We start from the raw sequence: 20567 nt of genomic DNA, 5'->3' as shown, positions 1-20567 counted from the left end.
GCCAGTGGGGGTAACAGGGCAGGAATGTTAACTATGGCCTCGCACAGGAATAAAACGTGACATGTATCGTGCACTGCACAGAGTGCTTTCACATGGGATGGCTCTGAACTGAACTTGTGTTCCAAACTGGCTTTATTACAATCCAATTTTAAGAGCTTATTTCTTGTGAAGGTAGCCAGTTAATTGAAGGGGTTAGGATCTGGGACGCAAAATTTGGCTCAGGTACTTTCTCATCTGGTATCCTGTAAGAAGACAATGCGCCATTCAAGGTGTGTCTGAAGGTTCCTTCAACTGTTCTTCTCCTTGACAGCATGCATGATAACAGTCTTTTAGAGAGAGACACAGTAGAGAGAAGACAAGAAAAAGGGGGAGAAATTGGGAGTGACATGCAATTGGTTCCAAGACCAGAATGTCATTACAGTTCATGGTCAGCACCTTGACCCCTGGCCATCAGGGTGCCCCTCAGTCTGGATTTTTCTAGAAGTCCTCAGTATTGTAAGGTTGGATAAATAAAGTGTCAAACTGTCTGCTTCAGACTCCACCATCAGAAAGGGGGTGTAAGGTGCTGTTAGAAGATCCAACGTGAACTTTGAACTGTGGACTTTAGTCCCTTTTTTGGCACACACACAACAGTTGTGGACTTACTAAGCTCATAAAAAATGCCACTAAATATTACTCAGTCTCATTTGAGTCATACTCCAATACTTGTTTTTTTTCCCCAGTGTTGGGCATAAACAATACAAAAAAGGAAGAGAAAAAACACAACTCAGTTCTGTCAGACTGGGAGGTTGCAAGATAAACACTTAACACTGTCTCCATCTCCCTTTAACGCTCCGATGGAGTCATTATGTTCAGAGCTCAGTCTGCTTTGCAGATGAAACGCTGCTCAAATCAAAGGAGAAGCCTTGTGCTTTACCAGCCAAGAGGCCACATCTTAGCAGAAATAAACAAACAAATGTGGGGAGGGAGAGGATAAAGAAGAGGGGATGAAATAGAGGCATGTCCCTGAGGCTGGCTTTACCCATCCCTCACAGGAAACAGCCATGTCATGACACTATGAGAGAGAGGGAGAGGGAGGGGGGAGAGGAGAGAGAGAGAGAGAGAGAGAGAGAGAGAGAGAGAGAGAGAGAGAGAGAGGAGGCCCAGTGGCCGGTAGGCAGGACAGCGATTCATTTGCCATGTTAGTGCGCTATAGTGCCACGATGCCATCTTCTTTTCAAAGCCCAATAAAAGAAGACATACGCTCATAAATCAAACAGAGTAGAGGGGAGGAGAGAGGAGAGGGAGGGCTGGTCCCGTCGCGCTCCACTCAAGCCCATTTACGCCTTTTATTATTCATCCTAAACAAATATTATTCCACAAAGTCTCGGAGGAGTTTGGGAGAAGGAGTGTGTTTTAATAATGAAGCCAGCTTCAGATTAAAGCACCCATTCTACTGAGTCCCCTAGGCTATTCAGATCCACTCCACTGCATGACTGCCAGTACAAAGGCAAAGTAATGCTAGCACTATACGCTATTCTTACTCCACCAAGATGACTGAAAGTAAACGAAAGGTTAAGTGAAAATGCTTGTTGCCAATGCAGCTTCATGACAAACAAGCCTTTGGAATAACTAATGGCAGTCCCTGTGCTGCCCCCCATTCCTCTTCCTGACCTAGAAAACACTCAATCTGGGTGATTCCAAAGCAAAAGGACGTAACGTGGACTATCAACACCACACAACTGCCAAAGATGACATGATTCTGACAGATAATACAGCCACTGCGCACACAAGGTGACTGCTTCAGCACAAATACATGCCCATAAAGACAGTAACTGCTAGTCAAGCCAGTACAATTAGTTCTAATAGAGCCCATACTGCTGAGATAACATCATGGATGGCAGTAAAGGCAGGAGAGACAGAGCAAAAAGTAACACTGTGACCTTTTGACCTGCTTCCATCTGCCTAGACTATAAACCTTACAAGAGAATAAATGAATTAAACATCACCAGGACAGAGCTACGTAGCTTCCTGGGACAAACAAGTCTATAGCCAGTCAGATGGCTCTGTGAATGGCTAAAATGCTAAAGTCAGCACACTAACATGCTTGCAATGACAATTAGCAGGTAATGTTTACCATGCTCACGGTCTTTGTTCAGTGTGTAAGCATACTAACATTTGCTAATTAGCACTAAACACAAAGTCAAAATGAGTATACATATTTCAGTCTGGACCAAAGTGGTGGACCGTCCATCTGACCAACACTGCTACAGCAACAATGGTAATAAAATGCAAATAAAAGGTTTATTAATTCTCTGACTGTAAAACTAGTCCAGACCAGCATTTGTGGAGATATTTTTAACAAATACACACAGAAGGTTGGGGGAGGTGTGTGAAACCTTGCAGCTTAAGTGTGAAGACTCATAGTATCAGCTACCTCAGTTAAGAGCTTCCATAGCCCATAGTTACCGTTTGTTTGTCCTGTTTGGTGTTTCTCTTGCAGGACAAGCAGGCAGCCATGTCCTGAGCCAGGCAGCCCAGCTTGTCTTTAAGGAGTCGTCCCAAACTGAGCAGCGCAGAGCCCAGGAACAAATCCTTCTCCTCTGCCTCGCAGCCGGACTGCCAGAACCAGCACATGGACAGGAGGGAGCACAGGGCCTGGGCAGGTGATCGGTCCTGCATGAAAGAGCTCCATGAAGGTGGTGAGGCAGAGGCACGGCCGAGGAGCCTCGTCGTTCACTGTCTGGGCTGCGATTGGTATGGCCACTGCCATGGCTGCACCAGGCCCCCCGTTTGTGGTCATTCTATCCAGATCTGATTCATGTTGGATCCAGGTCCCTGTTGGTCCCTCCGTCGCTCCTTCCTTTTAAATTTTTATCTGCCTTTCCAACTTGTTTACAGTGGAGTGGACTGACAAGAGCAGGCTAGCATTAACTACACTGACAACATTAAGCTCAGATTATTAGCCTGCTCACGGCCATATGGTGGCTGATGGGCTTAGTCATAACACACACACACACACACACACACACACACAGACACACACACACACACACACACACACACACACACACACACACACTTCCCCAAATTACCCCCCTTCCCAAACTCTCATCCAACAGACACACACCAGTTGGGTAAAGGAGATTCTCTGAAGTTTAGCGAGGGGATAGCAGTAGCTCCGAGGAAGATGGGATCATGTTTGAAGAAGATGATACAGCCTAATATCCGTAGGCATCTACCACATCTTTTTGAAGTCTAGGACCCATAAGAGGAGAGGAGAATTGAAACTGAATAATTCTGCTTTCTCTTAGTCACACATTTTTATAAAAAGTGTTAAAACACTTCTCAGACAGTAAAAAAGGGAAGGCCTGGATTAGAAAAGAGAGGAAGAGGTATGTTGCAATCTACTAATGTGTATGCCTTCTTCTAATTCAGAGAAGGCACTGTGTCTGACCATCAGTACCGAGACATTTGGCTCCAGTCATAGCTTAATGCATAAGATCATTTAAATGCTCTTATGCAAACATCTGGTCTGGACAAAAGCAAAAAGGCTTAATATGCCTGTCTGCTGTTTAACATTTGGTTTAATACAAGACATGACCAGCTACTTTACAATGTGTCAAACATAGTAACACAAGTCAACACTAGTAGTAATATAATGGAGACTGGCATGTAACATAATGTAATGTAACATGGAAGTAATCTACCAGCAAGGGCAAGACCTGAGTATGCACAATAAATAAGATAGTTTCATTAGGTTGCACAACATAACAAAAGTACACAAAACCAGGGCTGTATTGTTATTATTGATCAGTCTGGAGACAATTTGCTCAATTGATCAAATAATTGTTTGATCAGTGAAAAAGCCAATGGTGACATCTTCAAATGTCTTAATTTGTTCAGTGGTCCAAAACCCAAAAATATTGTGTTTACCATTAAAGAACACCTAAAACCAGGATATAATTTCATTATTGCGTATTCAGTTAATCATTTGATCCCTTTAACCATGTTCAGTGGTGTTCAGTTTACCTGAAAAACCGGAAATTTACCCATTTGAGAAGCTGGAACCAGTGAATTTTTGGCATTAAACAATTATTAAATTATCAGAATATCTCCAGCCATTTCTTTGTCCATTAACTAAACAATTAATTCACATTGTTTCAGTGCAATGTCGAAGCAGGGATGGAAAGGTAATTTTGGTGACAGAGGTTCTCAATACACTCCGGTATGTTTATCTGTATGTGCATGGATACAGTGGACCAGGGCCATGTGGTGAAACCAGACCATGCCAGATTACTCCCCATGTCCTTCCATCTGTCTACTGGGATCGCCTGGTATGCTATAGATGTGTGTGTTCATGTGTACGCGTGAGAATGTGTTGATGGCCTGCCAGCTAACAAATCCCCATCAAGCCTCTACTCAAGCCTTTCACACTTCCTAAACTAGCAGAGATTAGGGTGAGGGCACGAACAAAATGGATGCCGCTGCAGTTTAGAGTTTGAAGATACACATCCACATTGCTTCATGAAAACAAATGCATGCATGTCAAATCAATTCAATTTTAAGGTGCCTCATGGGAATTATCCGGGACTAATTCAGTTGACTTGTAATTGATTGGTTAAGCTCATAATGCTACTGCAACATTGTAAATAAACCGACTGCTATGGTGTTCTATAGCACAATGTATCTTTCATTAACTCGAAAGCTGAATCAATCTGAAACAATCAGTATCCTGATGGTACACAACACTGTCAACTGTGCCTAGCAAGCACTTCACCTTCAACACCCACACACATGTCCTTGTACAGCTATCTTTGTGGGGACCCATCACTGACATAAAACCAAGTCTTAACCCTAAAACAGGCCACAAATATTGTGGGCTCCTGGTTTTTCGGACCCCACAAATATGGTAATACAAAACCACAAACACACACAATTCTCCCTTGTGTAATAAGCGCAAATTGGAATGCAACGGACCAATTAATCAAAGGTAGTCAGTCTAGTGAGGCAGCCGATTACAAGGTGTGACAAGAGGCTTGAAATTAGTCCTTCCCTTCCATCCATCTCTATTGCTTTCCACAACGCCGTGTGCACGCATGTGTGCACCTATATGCTGATACATGGCTGATTTTCTACCCGGTGACTCGATTTCTTTCTCCCCGCCCCAGAGAACAAACTGACGGCCGTGCAGTGATTAAATTCTGTTCCTCATGACAGCAAAAAAAAAAATCTGATTTACCAGCACCAATATCTCACCCTGTGTTTTTTTTTTTTTTTTTTTTTTTTTTTTTTTTAAATCGCCTTCACAGTGACTGACTCTCCCTGATGGAAGGGGGAGAGCTTTTTCTCCTTTTATTCCTCAAATGTGCACGTATGCAGTGACTTAAGCACACGCATTGATAAAGCTCCCTCCCTCCCTCACACACACACGCGCCTATCTTCCTATTCTTCCATTCATTCCTCAGTAAAAGACAAACGGCAGGGAGCTGAGCAGCAGCAGCAGCAGCAGCAGTGGTGCAGTGCAGATCCCAGCACAGTGGGACTGACTCATGTCGCTGGGCAAACAAAAAGAGACGAATAGAGCCAGAATAGAGAGAGAGGAGAAGAGGGCAAGTTGTCCTCTCTAATCCACCTCCTGGCTGACCTGGGGTCAAATACTGCACGGCATCTTCTGACACAGGCAATTAGAATAAAGCCACGGCAGCCGCAGCAATTAGCGATGATTTCTGGATATTTGGCCTGGATTTACTATCACTGAATCACGGCTGAAATGAGCACAACACTGCTGCCTATTCCCTTTTTCGTTTAGCTTATATTACATAACAAGAGCAGCTTGGTAAGAAAGTGTGCCAAACATACACTCACACTGTTGTGAACAGCCCACATGGCTTTAAAAGACACAAAATATTAGCCGAACGATGCAAAAGGAGGTAGATATGCATGACCGCACGTGCATCCGCTCCTCGGGCTTCCATCCATGTCTACATCATTAACACATGGCTTTTCGTGATGACCACACACACTCATTACTGCTCTCAATAAACACTGGCGCACACATTTGTCCCGTATTACATTACTGCAGCTCTGAGGCGTAATTCCCAACGGGACCAATTCACGCTCAGTTTAATGACTTCAGTAAAGTTGGTTTACATATCAAAAACCTGACCGGATATTCAACAACCGTCAGGACAGAAATAGGAGTGCAGTCTGCCATAAATCATGTGGGACAACCATTTGGCGTATTTATAGAGGAGATATTCCTTTAAACTGGTTTGAAACAGAGGGGTTGTGTTAACTGCAGGGTTCCTAGGCCAACAGAAGACAGAGCTCTTAAGGCAGAGACAAACAGGAATATGTCACCAGTACGAGAGGGATATCTGCCTGAAGAGACCAATGCAGCTTTTATTGTTATGATGGATATACAGGTTTGAGTATAGGTGAGGCTGACAGAAGCACATTAGACAACTGTTTCTTCTGGCTTTGCCCGCAGGCATGCATGTCTTCATGTGCATGTGTATATATATGCGTGGGTGTGTGTGTGTGAGTGTGAGTGTGAGTGTGAGTGTGTTGGGGGCAGTGGCAATGTTTCACAGCCTCAGTCTAGATCTCATCTGAACGACAGTAATAAGCTGTGTTTATACCGGTGGCTATGATGGAATATCTTAATTATGGTAATGTTAAGGATTGGTGCCAGTCTGGTTGCTGACAGCCCCACAGCTGCTACTGCAAGCGGGCACGAACACACATACACACACACACATGTTCAACAACGTGCACACTTTTATTCACACAAACAAACCTGGAAAGAGAGGTACTCTATGTGGATGTCTATGAGACAATAGAAATTCTTTCTGTCTATTGCGCACACACACACACACTCACAGTCACACACTCTCGCTCCTCCTACCTTGCTGTGTTGAACAGGTCTGTGTGCGCAGTGGGAGTGACCATTCTCCAGTCCTATGCACAGGGATTTAACACCATCAGCTGCAGTGCACACATCTGGGAAGAGAGACAGAGGGAACAGTTTCAGAATTAGGTTTTTAGTAGTGCTCTGCATGTTATGCTCATACCACCCATCACTGCATCTGTATTGTGGTTTCTGCTACAGCACATCCTTCTTCTGACCACAAAACACAAACAATGCTGGCTAGTCTAAAACCATTATGGGCGCCTGTCCAGTCGCACAGAACTTAAATATATCTCCAAACTAAAAATGGCAATGGCATTCAGTTATCTCAAGAAAGACAAAAATAACCTACTTGGCAATCCTAATTAAAAACTCTGTTATCGAAAAAAAACAACAACCCTAAAATGGTTTTATAGATAAAGGTCACTGCTGGTTTTCTTGAAAAGCCCTCCTAATAAAATCTATATTTGCATATGGCCCATCCTGACATGATGATATCAGATTATCTGGGTGTTTTGAAAACATTTTCTCGATTTTCGCCTACTTCTCATTAAAATCAAGGTCCTGAGGACAAACTCTCTAGCAGTTGGCACATGAAAAGACTTTACTCCTGATTGTAGCCTGGGAGGCAGGCCAATGTGACAGCAGGAAACAAAAGAAAACTTCTGGACCTCCTGTGGAGCTGAACTTCTCCTTTTTTAAGCTGGCAATCACAGTCGACCAAATGTCTGACTGCAGGAGCAGGGTTACTAAAGATATCTACTCGTCTGAATTTTGATTCTCTTGTCTTATACGTTTGCATCAGGCTGAATGAATCCTGATGACAGACAGCTTCCTCCTAGGAATGCCACTGTGAAATCGCTTTTGTAGTTTGTGTCAAACAAATATTAATATCCCACTGTGGGCATTTGCCTCCCTGTCTCCTTATCAGCCTGCCTGGGATCATACGCCCTCTAGAGACAGAGAAGAAAACTGCAGGAACTTTGATCACACCACTTACTCTAATGAGGCCCTCAAGTCATTAATCCCTTTGTGTTCAATTATGGCTGTAGTGGAGGAAAACACTAATGAATTACTGTCATTAAGATGACACTTTCTCTGACTCTTTGTTTTGACTGTTTTTGATGTAAAGCAAGAAAAAAAAAATGAATAAAAAGACATCAAATGCCAGCAGTAGATTTTTAGTCAAGTTTGGTACAGTTCATCCAAAAAACTGATCTATTAACACGTCATACAGTGGGGTTTTTTAGAGATTGTACACTTCAATTAGCTGACTATTCCTGTAAAGTCTGTGAATGTTTTGTAAATTGTTTTGTGCCTAATACCCTGCACTGTATCATCTCTGAGCACCAACACCACGACAAATCCAAATCACTAACAATGGTTTAAAATGTAAGTTTTGATCTGATTCCACCCTAAACCAATCCAGATGCAGATGATTTTTTTCCTCGGTTGAATTTCCCTTACCTTCAAAGCAAGCCTTGAACAAAAACAAATGCTTCTCCACCAGCTGGGTATCAGCTGTGCCTGTGTGGCGACACGGACGACCTTACTGTTCAGCTCTGACACCTCACATCCACAGTGAGACTGAACCAAACCGACAGAACGCTATACATCCTCAGCTGTAATGAGCCTTCTCTCTGGTCGAAAGCCCCTCCTGGCCTGCTCTCTCCCCGAGGATGCACAGAGAGAGAGAGAAACTCTGTCTGAAGCTTTTTCTATCGCTTTAACTTTTGACAGAGAATACGTTTCTTTCTAGGAAGTAGAGATCTTAACTGGAACGGAAGTGTCGTGGTTATCTTGTGGCTGAGGTGACAAAACAACCTACATTCTCAGCATTTACTGCTAATGTGAGCAACTGACCCTCTGACTATTAGATTTACATAGAAACCACTTCCTCACGAAACAATGTCAAAAAGACAAGCCTGCTTAGATAACAAATTACTACAACATGCACCTGAAATACAACACAAGAAAACAGATCAGAAAAACTGGGTGGGTAAAGTGGGAATGACACAGCTTACTCTATTAAACTACAACTATTAAACTAGTGCCTGGTCATGTACACAGAACTGAGACAGTGCTATCTCTGAAGGTTGTGCTGAGTTGTTGCATTTCCCTGTTCTCCCTCCTCCCTGTCACATAGAAGGGATGCTTACTTGCTGAAGTTAAAGGGCATCAGTATCAACTTGACTAGATCTACATGTCTGTTGCTGGTTTGAGGATTCACATGTGGTTTTACGTCATTTGCATTTAAGTACCTGAGGAAGACTTGGCTCTGTGGTGCTTGCTGCGAACCTCCTGGTTGAGTTTGGAAGGTGGGGTCAGGTGGTTGGAGGCTACAGTTGGGGGCAGGGGACCGTCCCGCCTCAGGCTCAGGTGCAGGGTTTGTTCAGAGAACAGCGTCTGGATCAGAGTCAGGTCCAGACTGGACACACACCGACCGTTCAGCACCAGGATCTCATCTCCTGGACGCAAACCTGGCAACACAAAAACATCCACATTTTAGACAAGAGATGTGAAAGGCTACATGGATCACACAAGATAATGTTGTTGGTGATTTCAGGATAAATCCTCAGTCATTTTTTAAGTAAGCACCTTCATTGAAAGCCAGTCCATCGGGAAGCACCTCACTGACAAAGATCCGGCTGTTCTTTTGGCAGTCTATGTGTCCTGTTACTGCAAAACCTGCAAGGAGGAAGCAAAACGAAGATGCAGACATAGAGTAGGAAGGAAGTTAGACTGACAGAGGCATTACATAAAAGAACATGAGGTGTGTGCAAAGTTATAGACACAACTAGACTGAAATCAATCCACTCACCAAAGTCTCCAGTGCCGCTCGGCTTGCTCATGTGCAGTGTAAACACGTTAACTGGGAAAACCTCCAACTGATCATTGACCTACATGGTTATATCAAACAAATCAATAGCCATTAAATTAAGTTTAGATAATGAACTGTGGATCCATGTGTGATTGTGTGTGTTTGCTCTCCTCACCATATCACAGGAGGAGCTCTCCGGGCGCTACGTATCGAGCCTCCGCGTCCTGCCCCGCTCGCCTGTGCAGTCGGAGGCAGTGCAGGCCCGGGTCCAGCTGTTTCACCTGTTTACACAAGAGAACTTAATGTTCAGCGGCCTGTGTGCACAAAATCATCCCGCATATTTCATGCATCGACGCTTAGCCCGACAGCTGCTGAGGCCGAGGTGTGAATTATTCACTGGCTTCACTGGCTTCACTGGCTTTACACTTTGTGATGAGAGATTTGCAGTAAACAAAAAAAAGTTTTGCCCAGGGGACTGCACATATGTGGTGTGTGTGTGTGTGTGTGTGTGTGTGTGTGTGTGTGTGTGTGTGTGTGTCCATATATTTGCGGTCATTCTTAGGGGACTGTGTGAAGTCACTGCATGACTAGGTGTGTTATTTTAACAAGATCACACCTGGCATAGCAAAACATTTCTAGAACATTAACTTCATGTTCAAATGTGAACGATGACTGCTTTTGTTTGGCGTTTCTTGCTGTAACTGTCAGGAATATTGTTCTCTCATTCTGGTGACATGTCATCATTTCTCTGAAGCTGGCCGTCAGACCCAACCTTGCAAGCTGCAGAGAGAAGGTCGGCGGCTGTCTGGTCTCTTCTGACGGGAACTTGGACTGTCAGGCCGTCTGGCATGTACACACACGTCAGCACGTCTGTGGCACAACTGATGCTGTCCCACACACCGCCCTCGGGGGGCGACATGGAGTAGATACTGGTCAGCACGTCAAGCCTCTGTGAGAGAGGGAAAGAGGGGGTAAGAAGGGAGGGTAAAGAAAGAAAGGGTAAACAAGAAAAAGGGAGAGAAGGATGTAAACAGAGAGAGGGAGGGAGTGGAAGAGAGAGAGAGAGAGAGAGAGAGAGAGAGAGAGAGAGGGCGGTAGAGTTTGAGTAACAGCACACAAATCAATAGAGTTCCATTAGTCTAAATGCTTGGCCATGGATCAAGCAGCAGAGCAAAGATGTCATACAATTAGCCTCTCAGAAATTCATTTGACAACATAGACTGCAGTTGCTCCACATAATAGTCATCGTAATGATCGTGTACACAAGAGGACTGACAGAGGTCTAGACGTCCAGATGATATCTGAGCACTTCTGTGGGACTGGGTCTGCTTTGAAAAGCCACACGCACAATTTTGACCTAAGTGATGTATAGGGACAATTTATTTCAAAATCAGTCAACATTTGAGAAGGTAATTATTTGTTGGTGGCATTAACAGTGAGGTCTGAACTGGGTATTATGGCTTGCGGGGTTAGCCCACCGCCCGGCCTCACAGGCAGCTATTTGGGGGTTTTGGTTGCGACTCTGTGTCTCTGGAGGGAAAAGCGCCACGGCTGCGTTGTGGGGCTGAGGGAGACGCCACAGTGCAGCCTAAGACCACAATTATCAAGACCCCAGATCTTGAGGAAAGAAGGTTCAATCACACCAAATGTACTGAAACTCATAGGTTGAAAAAGCCAGTGATTCAGTCGATATGAAGTCTCGGTTAAACTGAGACATGGGACCAAGAGGAATAATTGCCTCAGTGAATAGGTCTGGGTATACAGCAGCGTTTTAAATGCATTATGGGATCATAAAAATGTAGAATGGTGTGTGTCTGGGGCTTTCTGTCTGATGTGAAAGTGTGTGTGAGGCTTTCTGTCTGTTTCAGAGGCGGGATGCGTGCTCTTGATGAATCACCTCAAGAGGAAAAAGACCTTTTTCCCTGCCAGACAAAAAGCCTAAGGGGAAAAGCTAAGGTCTCTGATTCACAGCATCACACACACAAATGCACAGTGTAGCTCAGAAAAACACAGGCACACACAGACAAACATTTGCCTCATTTTCCATTTAATGTCCCCTTGACTAGTCTACTTCAGGAATCAGTGCTGAAATAAAAGCTGCCAATGTTCTTACTAAAATGTTTCCCTAACCTGTTGGTGATGGAGGAACACAAGGTGCCACTTCAACACCCACCTCTGACCACCTCTTCAGGGATGTGAGGTCATGCTTACAAACAGAGGATGAAAAAAAAAAAATGAGGCGTCACGGCAACTGGTTGCATAACCGCCTTGCTTGTGTCCCAGCAATATGGTGTGACCGGAAAACTAAGATTTGGTAGCCTGCGCTGACCTGACCAGAGGCTGACTAACACTATACACTCATTCATGGTCAGAGAGGGTTGTAATGGACCGACGGTTGCCTGGTCAACGTTCCGTGAACCGCTGCCAAGAGTACGGCCCAGGCACGCGCTGGACTTCAACAAGTGCTCTGTGTGGCGAGTGTGTACTCTATTTACCTTTGCAGTCAGCCGAATAATTCAAACCGATACTTCAGTTTTTCCCTCTCAAGTGTGGAACTTATTTCCAAGCAAGCCAATCTCCACCCTGGAGCATCTAAAGATGGAATGTGGAGTTATGGACGGTTTAGTGGCCGCTGCACAAATACACCCTTTCTGTTCCACTTAGCAACTGGGCAACACAAATATCACAGCAACTGCCTCGAAAAGACATTGTAACCATGAAGAGGAAACAGGAGAGCATTTGAAAATAATTTTAGCCAATTCCCTTATATTACATCTATTAAAAGAGTATTACTGTTTCCTTAAAGCTCCGCCCACGGTTCCTCTTTCCACTGCTGTGACACAACTTTCTACACAATCACACACACAAGGTGACAATAATGGCCACCCAGACTGGCTAGTATGAGTGTCTGTTCTACAGCAATGACTCCAAAGTCAAAGAGGGGGTGTGTGTGTTCGTGGGTAATGGAGTGTGGTGAGAGGTGGTGACACAGAGAGAGGGATCAGTATGTCATGGACCAGAGTGGTGGAGTCACGAGCCAAAAAAATACTCAGAGGCAAGCATTAGTATATAGTATATGTGGAAAATGAGTGTGAGCATGCAGCATTGACGTAGAGAAATCAAAGTTTAAGTAACACACACACACACTGACAGTCACATGCCATAGGAGAGCACACAAGCCATACAGCTGGGGCTGGGGCACACACTCACAAATATACCCTTCACTTGACTGCACTTCAAAGGATTAGTAGAAGATGATTGCTTATTAGAGTAATTCAAGGGATTTGGAGATGCAAGGAGTACACCAGTCATAAAGCTGTATGTGTTGACAAAAATCAATACAGCTGTGCTAACCTCTTTCTCTCTTTTTGCCCTACTTCCCACCCCAAAGACTTTTAATCCCCACTGAATCAAAATGGATCCTTGTGATGAGCTGTTTTCCACATTCACATCCAAACCTAGGACAGATCCAAACACTCAACCAAGGGGAAGCCACTATATTTAAAGCAAAATTAAAACCCCGACCCAATGAAGGCCATTATTGTTTCCCAAACCACTTCCTGTTCTGAGTCCATTTCTGAACTCTTAATGAGGGCAGTTTTAACACTCGCCGCATTCACCACAGGCTCACACTGTGAATCATTGCATCCTGTGGAACAGTGATCTTCATAACACCCATCCTGCTCTGTCTAAAAGTGACCATTATGCTCATCTATGAGCACTACACTTCATCTGTTCCTCCAGGAAAGCTCTGATGAGATTTTATTTGGAGGGATAAACAGCAAAATCTATTTTTAAAACATATTATGTGACAGATACTTGTAAGGACATTCATATATTTTCTAGGTTTCATTTTTACAAAGGAGGACAGAGCACAGACTCAGCTGCAGCTCTATATAAAGCTATTAAGGATTTAGTTACTGTCTCAAATAACACAGCAGCAATGTGGAGGTTTGTTAACAAAGTCAATCTCTTGTAAAGCTGAAAACTTCAGGAAATATTCTTGTATGGTTTCTTGCCCTATACGCATTCCCATACTGTCCAGCTGCTGAAGTAGGAAATGAAAAAGCCTGACCAAGAAGACAAGGGGGTGTGGAGGCTTGAGGACAGCAAGGTTTGGAGCTGAATCTTACAGTGATATGTTACACTTCACGGATGCAGGCATGTAACCACCCAATAACCTGCAAAATGCTGCAGATCGAATGTCTGGCTGCTCGGATGGCCAGAATTCACACTCATCAATCATTCATACCACCATACACTCACACTTTCAACCCAACATCCTCCATTAACTCAATTATGGTGTGAACTGGACCTCTGTACACAGCAGAGTTTGACACAGTTCTACTGCTGTAAATCTCTTGACAGATATGCTGTTTATCCTCCAGACTCCTGCAAATCTATATGAAAGGATTCTCTGCTTTGATCCCAGACAAGTAATATACACAGGGAGACACACACGTTTACTGATCCCCTCACACACACACACACACACACACACACACATGCCCCATGTGTCAAAAATATCCTTACACAGCCCACTACCAAAGCCGTGACAGACAGCAGAGGTCAAAGCAACAGCGGTACCGTTTCTGCCACGGCCACTTCACGCTGAAACTGATAATTCAGCACATAAAACGGTGCCACACGATGGAAATGACAGATGGCAGTGGAATTTTTAAAAGATATATCAAAGATCCTCAAACCATAATGGACGGACAAAGTTACCGAACACTATGACTCACCTCAGTGCTCCTGGGAGGCAGGGCGTAAGTTTGACCTCCAGCATCGCTCTCAAAGATCTGAAATGAAGAAACAGACAGTCAGAGCTACAGACAGAGGGGCACCACACTGATTGACTCATAAGCAATTAAGTGCCCAGCCACTCCAGCAACACAATATTAGACACACACGGTGCTATTATGTAGTTAATTAAAAACTACACGCGGCGAGTGCAGCACTTTGATATTGCATCCAAACGGGGGTCTGCTGCCTTTGAAGGTGCAATAGTGGAAACTCGGTCTGTGTGTGAGCAGAGGGGGTGTGTGTGTGTGTGTGTGTGGACACCGAAGTGGTTTCTGTGTAGCGGGGGAGATGAAAGAGGGAAAAAGTCCAGTTGCAGATGAGAGGAGGGCGAGCTGCCCACCCCTCTCCATCTCCACATTCACCCTTCAGTGTCGAAACCTTTCACTTCTTGATCCATTCCATCTTCCCCCTCTCTCTCGCTCTCTCACTCTCTCCCTGGCTCGTGAGTGTAAGGCGTGCTGCGTCTGGCTAAGCCTCGGCGTTGGAGGTGCCTCTGCGGCCACAGAGGGCTTTAACAACTCTATAATACGGCAGTGACACGGAGCGATCTGTTATGTGAGGGTGTAACTCCAGTCCTCAGTCAAACCGGCCGCAGTTATCAGGTTCTGCTGAGATACTTTGTCACTTGGGCAGGAGAGAAATGATAGGTGGCACAGCTGGTGACAGAAATGGGGCATTTTGTTCTCAAAATGGGTCTCATCAGGTGTGTGTATTTTGTTGTGAAATTAAACCTGAATTCCTGCAAATTCCCTCTTGTAGTATGCACACTACACTTAGAAAATAGTGTATGGAGGAGACTTGCAGGGACTATCCCTTTTTCGAAGGATCAGGATTACTTTTCTCCAAAAACAATCCCAAGAAAATTCCTTTACAGTCAGAAAAACTCCAGCTCCTGCTAGAAAGAGCCCTCATCTGACCTCTGATCAGCAGACCTATAGTAACTCTCCCTCCCCAACATTAGTACATTTATAAAGTGGCTGTAAACAGTGCTGCTTCACTGTAAACTGACTAATTTTAGAAAGCTTTACCAACTCTGCCACAAATCTTTCGGACCTTCCTGGCCCACGTCCCACAGCCGACTGCTAGCCAGCTCCTTACTGTGTACATAGCACTGCTAAGACGGTTGAGGGATGAGAGAACGAGAGGGAAGGAGACGGGGTAGGAGGAGAGCATGACTTTGGAGCAAGGTTGTCAAGCGCAGCGTCGCAGTGGTAAATGGGATTTAGGCTTAGTCAACACAGATGAGTCAGTATGGAAACTGTGGGAGAAAGACCGCCGGGTAACGCTCTGATGTTTATGCTCCGAGAAGTGGGGGGTGGGGGGGTGGGGGGGCAGGAAAGACAAATGGTGAGAGAAATTGGGGGAGAGAGTGAGATGAAACTCAAGGTTTAACAGATTAAATAGAAGAAGCTAAAAAGATAGTGGTTTTAAGTTGGAGGAAAGAGGGATAAATGGTGAGCAAAAGGGAGAGAAAAGCTAGAGGATATCTCAAAAATCTCGGAGAAAAGTGCAGGCTGAGAACCTGAGAAGGTAACAACAGATTAAGTGCGTGGAGGAGAGTTTGGCTCCTGAGACGGCCTCGCTGTCCAAATCCTCCTCCTCCAACAAACACGTGTCTCCTCAGTACCACATGAGAGAACGGCCAAGGAGCTGAGATGATGTCATTTCAAACGGCCATGGCTGAATTTCGCCACAGAGAATAACGGAAAACCAAAACTAACACTACAATGATTCCTCACAACACAAAAACAGCATATGTCCAGGAAAGCCCAGCACTCTGAAAATCCCTTGAAGCACTAACAGCCTATTAACTGTTCCTTATTAGCCTCTATGTAAAGGGAGAAAAACAACAGAGAAGCACTAAAAAAAGCTTGTGAGAGAAGGAAAGTAAGAGACCTGGGGAAAAAAAAAAAGAAAGAGAGGCTGTTTAATATTTAGCGTCTTTACACCAACCATCTGCTGTTGTCTGCGGGGCTGAGGAAAGAGTGGAGAATGCCATCTACCACATATGGCTTTTAATAATTCATGTGTGTGCTGCAGCGCCACCTCGGCCTTCTGCACTGTGAAATGTAACTGGGCCTCATTAGTCCGGCCGGCTGGAGTTCCCCAGAAAAATAATAATACACACACCCATAGACACATACCTAGTCGCTGACAGACGTGCACAAATGCACAAACATAAATATCACAGAGCAGGTGGTGGGATGGATGAGCCAGATAAGAGCAAGCGAAACAGGACAGGGAACATTTTGTGAGCAGTCAATAGCCCTGGGTTCACCAGCTGAGGAACATGACTGGCTCTTAGCTGTGCTTGCTCCAAAACAATAGGACTCCATACTGACATAACAGCATCAAAAAATGAAGGTAGACTGTTGGTAATGAAAAACACACTCCTCTCTCATCTTATAATTTCAACTAATGAACAGAGGTCCATGAAAGACTTGCGCAAAAGAGTGTGTCCCGTGGCAATTCTTAAAATAGACCACCAAGAGTAAAGCATTCTCCAGGGCCGCACCTTTAGGTGGATTTCTGTATCAATAAATAACCAGCCTGCATGAGTCTAATTACTAACCAGAGAGGATTTAGACTCCCCCTCCTTCTGCACCTGGGTAAGGAATGCTCCCCTGTGTTTATGTTGATGGGAGGTTTGCACTCAAAACTTACCGGGAAGCAGGGGGGGCGGGGGGGGGGGGGGTGGCTTATGCACCTCTAATTAATAAAATCTCCTTAGGGGGGGAAAATGTGCTGAAAGCGCTGCATGACTGTAACAATTTCTCGCTTTCTTTCATGTCAGCGAAGGCATTGTACATGCGAGCGAGCAATAAGGCGACGTGTTTTCAGGTTGTTTCACAGACAAATATCCACAATGTGTACTGAGGGTGTAAGTATCAAGACACGGTTTTTCTCAGCAGCAGGTCCCGAGAGACTGAGTGCGCTCACATTCACACACCTCTATGTATTGCTTATGAATTGTGCATGCTCACATTATGTGAATGTGTGTGCGTAGCTTCCCCTACTGCTGAATGAGGTGGCTGATCCTGAATTAGGAATCCACTAATCCGGACCACCCTGAAGAGTTTTATTACAGTGGGATTCAGTTAGGATTAGTTAGCGTCACCTGAGGGAATAAGCGCTGCTGTCAGGCTTTCAGTGCTGACAAAAAACACAAAAATACATATAGTTCATTACATAATGTTTCATCTTATTACCATAGGCTGTTTTTTCTTGAAGTGATTGCTCGTGGGCTCGCTACAAGTCACATATTACAAGTTCTTCTATCTTTAAATGGCACAGAGACAGAGCACAGTAATCTCTGTGACAAGAAAATAGCTGCTAAGTACACTGACACCTTCAACCTAAATGAAACGCCATGTAGTGAACAATTGTATCCCAAGGCAAGAGAGCCGTGCTGTGTTTTACTACAAAGACAAACACCAATAGCAGTGCATTTTTAATGTGCTTTACATATATGCATAGATATTCCTGAGTACTTATTCCTGAAAAAGTTTGAGGATATAAATATTTAAAAAGTTGCAAGTTAGAAGTAATGAAACTGATTTTAGTACCCATCTCTGTCCATGTATTCATGTGCTCAGTAATACCTGTGACGCAGACGGCCTCTTGTCCCGGCCTCTCTTCGTGAGGTTGTCGAGGCCTTTGAGCGAGGAGAAAAGACCTCTCTTTCGCTGTCTGTGACTCAGGGACAATGAGCGTCTCCTGAGTGTGGCCTCGTCTCTGGAACAGATCTGAGCAGATTACACAATATCAGGACTGTAATCGTTCAGCTCGACAAAAAATGTCATCTAATCAAACCATCTTAATTAGGTTTATTTTCCTCCAGTAACTCATAAAGGGAGTGTTAGCAGGATGCTTTTTAGTTTCGAATGATTCGAAGATTTTCAAGGTTACTGTTAGACATCAAGTAAATTAAAACTGAAGTATCAAATACAGAAAAAAAGGCCACAAAGCATCAGGACAAACAGGACAAACTGCTGGTTCTTTTATTCTTTATTTTGCATTTGCTCAGTTTTCCTTTCCCACTGCCCGTCCTCGGGTTCCTCACCAGTGCGTGAAAGGAGGAGACAGAGAAGATCCCCAGGCGTCCCAGGGTGGTTTTGGTGGGGCGGCTGGCGATAGCTAGCAGGCTCTTTGGGTTGGGCAGCTCTCCACCCTGTAGACTGGCCAGGTAACAGCGCATCCTGAAGAGATCCATGTTGAAACCTCTCCAGATTCTGCTCCCACTGCTGGATCTGAAGGAAAGGGAGAAAGATTACTTTGGTAGGTTTGGTGGAGGTTCTCAATGTGAATATGGTGACCCTTTTTGGGTGGTGGCTGAGAAAAAAAAAGAGCTGAGGAGGGAGGTAATGGAGTGGGCTAGGAGGCGGAGAGGGAGGGAGGAAGAGAGAAGGGAGAGTCAAAGAGGGAGATCTAGGGTCAGTTGAGTGCTTTCCATCAAGCTACAATTGCTTGCAGATGTTGGTGGAGGGCGAGGGCATAAATTGGTGGAGGTTTGATAGCGAGGGGTGACTGCATATCTAGCAGAGGAGTGAGTGCGTGTGCAGTAAATCCAAACTCCCATTTTTTATGTAAGTCTAGAGAGGGTGGTGATGTTGCACAGACCACCCGTTAAACCTCTCGCACACACTTTACAGTTGCCTGCCCCCCTATCCCTGTTTGCACTATGTAAGCTATGAGAAAGCGCTTATTTTGTTGGCTGGAGACTTGTTTTAATGAGAACACTCAAGTTAAACAACCCTCTATAACAACTGACTTTAATAGGTCTCGTCTGCACTGCGAGTTCATTTACAATAACACACCCTATGGCGTTGTCCCATTAGGTCTCGTTCACATTAATGGCATTCTTTAGGATTAGGAACAAACTGAGGAGGGAGGGGAGGGGTGGCGTTTTATGAACCTCTGACTTCGACAAACTCAAACATCTCAAACAAAGAATTTGGACAGAAATCACCAAGGGACCACACTGGGCTATGTACCCATGAAAACGCCTATGTATGTAGCTGCGCAGGTGGCCTCAGTTAACAAGTCTCCAGTCAGTGACATTCAGACATTATTCCCATTCCCATTCCAGACCCTGAGACTAGCTGCTTCATGCTTTGGTTAAAAGATGACCTTGCATGTTGGCATCTCAGATACATCAAAATAAGTGAGAAAATGATCAAACACTAGACTGAGCATTAAGGCATCCACATGAACTTATCTCTAGGGAATACATATAAGAACTGAGATACATTGATTGCCACAAGGACATAAGAGTTTTTGAGAGTTCTGTCCTTTGGTAGAATATTTGCCCAAGTGCTCCATGCTAAACCTTTGAGCCAGCAATAAAACACACTCTTACTGAATTGTGTACATTTAGGGGTTTTACCACTATAGCCTTGATTGGTTGCTAACTTGACAATTCTTCTCTACTTGTGTTACTGTTACACCATGTTTTAGCATCATTGTCACTTGTGCCCACAGTTGCCAGAGATTTTACTATGTAAGATAATTGCCAGCTAATTACAAGCCACTGCTATGGAATATAGGGAGGTTATAGGTATAGACTATCATCATCTGAAAAGGTAAATGGGACTTTATAAAAAAAAAGACAAAGCAACTTTTTTTAACAATCAAAAAATGGGTCATCTTATTTGAATAAAGGCCATCACATAAGCCTGTAGCATTAGCATGATTAGCAAAGAGCACCAAAGCAAACTGTCTGTGTCTCACCACTCATCACTTAATATGTAAGGTGACAAATGTGTATTCCTACTACAGTTTCGCCTTGTCTACCGTCCTTCCTGTCAGGTCTAATTCTTGGCATTACTCTGCTGAACCTGAACTCAAAGACCTCGTACATAAATCCTCTGACGTAAGGACGCCATGCGCATTTTTTATCTTGCTATTCTTGGATCATTATATATATCACAGTGTTCTGAACTGGGATTTAATTCCAGTGAGTAGTTTGAAGATGACTTTAGATGGGGAGGGAGGTATTACTGAATAAATCAGATAAGCTTCTTCCCTCAAAAGCAAAGACAAATTTAG

The 20567-nt window shown here is 44.2% G+C and overlaps 1 protein-coding gene across 1 annotated transcript in view; it reads right to left on the bottom strand.

Annotated features, from left to right (window-relative positions):
• The window catches only part of tiam2a (TIAM Rac1 associated GEF 2a), a 69261-nt gene that overhangs the window by 16551 nt on the left and 32143 nt on the right, over window positions 1–20567 (bottom strand). Inside the window, 10 exon segments of the mRNA XM_018697775.2 lie at window positions 6890–6984; window positions 9154–9372; window positions 9491–9580; window positions 9714–9788; window positions 9898–9994; window positions 10486–10662; window positions 14459–14515; window positions 18122–18265; window positions 18583–18738; window positions 18740–18769. Coding sequence (XP_018553291.1) covers window positions 6890–6984; window positions 9154–9372; window positions 9491–9580; window positions 9714–9788; window positions 9898–9994; window positions 10486–10662; window positions 14459–14515; window positions 18122–18265; window positions 18583–18738; window positions 18740–18769 — 1140 coding nt within the window.

Source organism: Lates calcarifer, linkage group LG19, assembly GCF_001640805.2.
Source record: "Lates calcarifer isolate ASB-BC8 linkage group LG19, TLL_Latcal_v3, whole genome shotgun sequence".
In the NCBI taxonomy this organism is placed as follows: domain Eukaryota; kingdom Metazoa; phylum Chordata; class Actinopteri; family Centropomidae; genus Lates; species Lates calcarifer.
The sequence above is the reverse complement of the archived record's forward strand: the minus strand, read 5'-3'. Positions and strand labels throughout refer to the sequence as shown.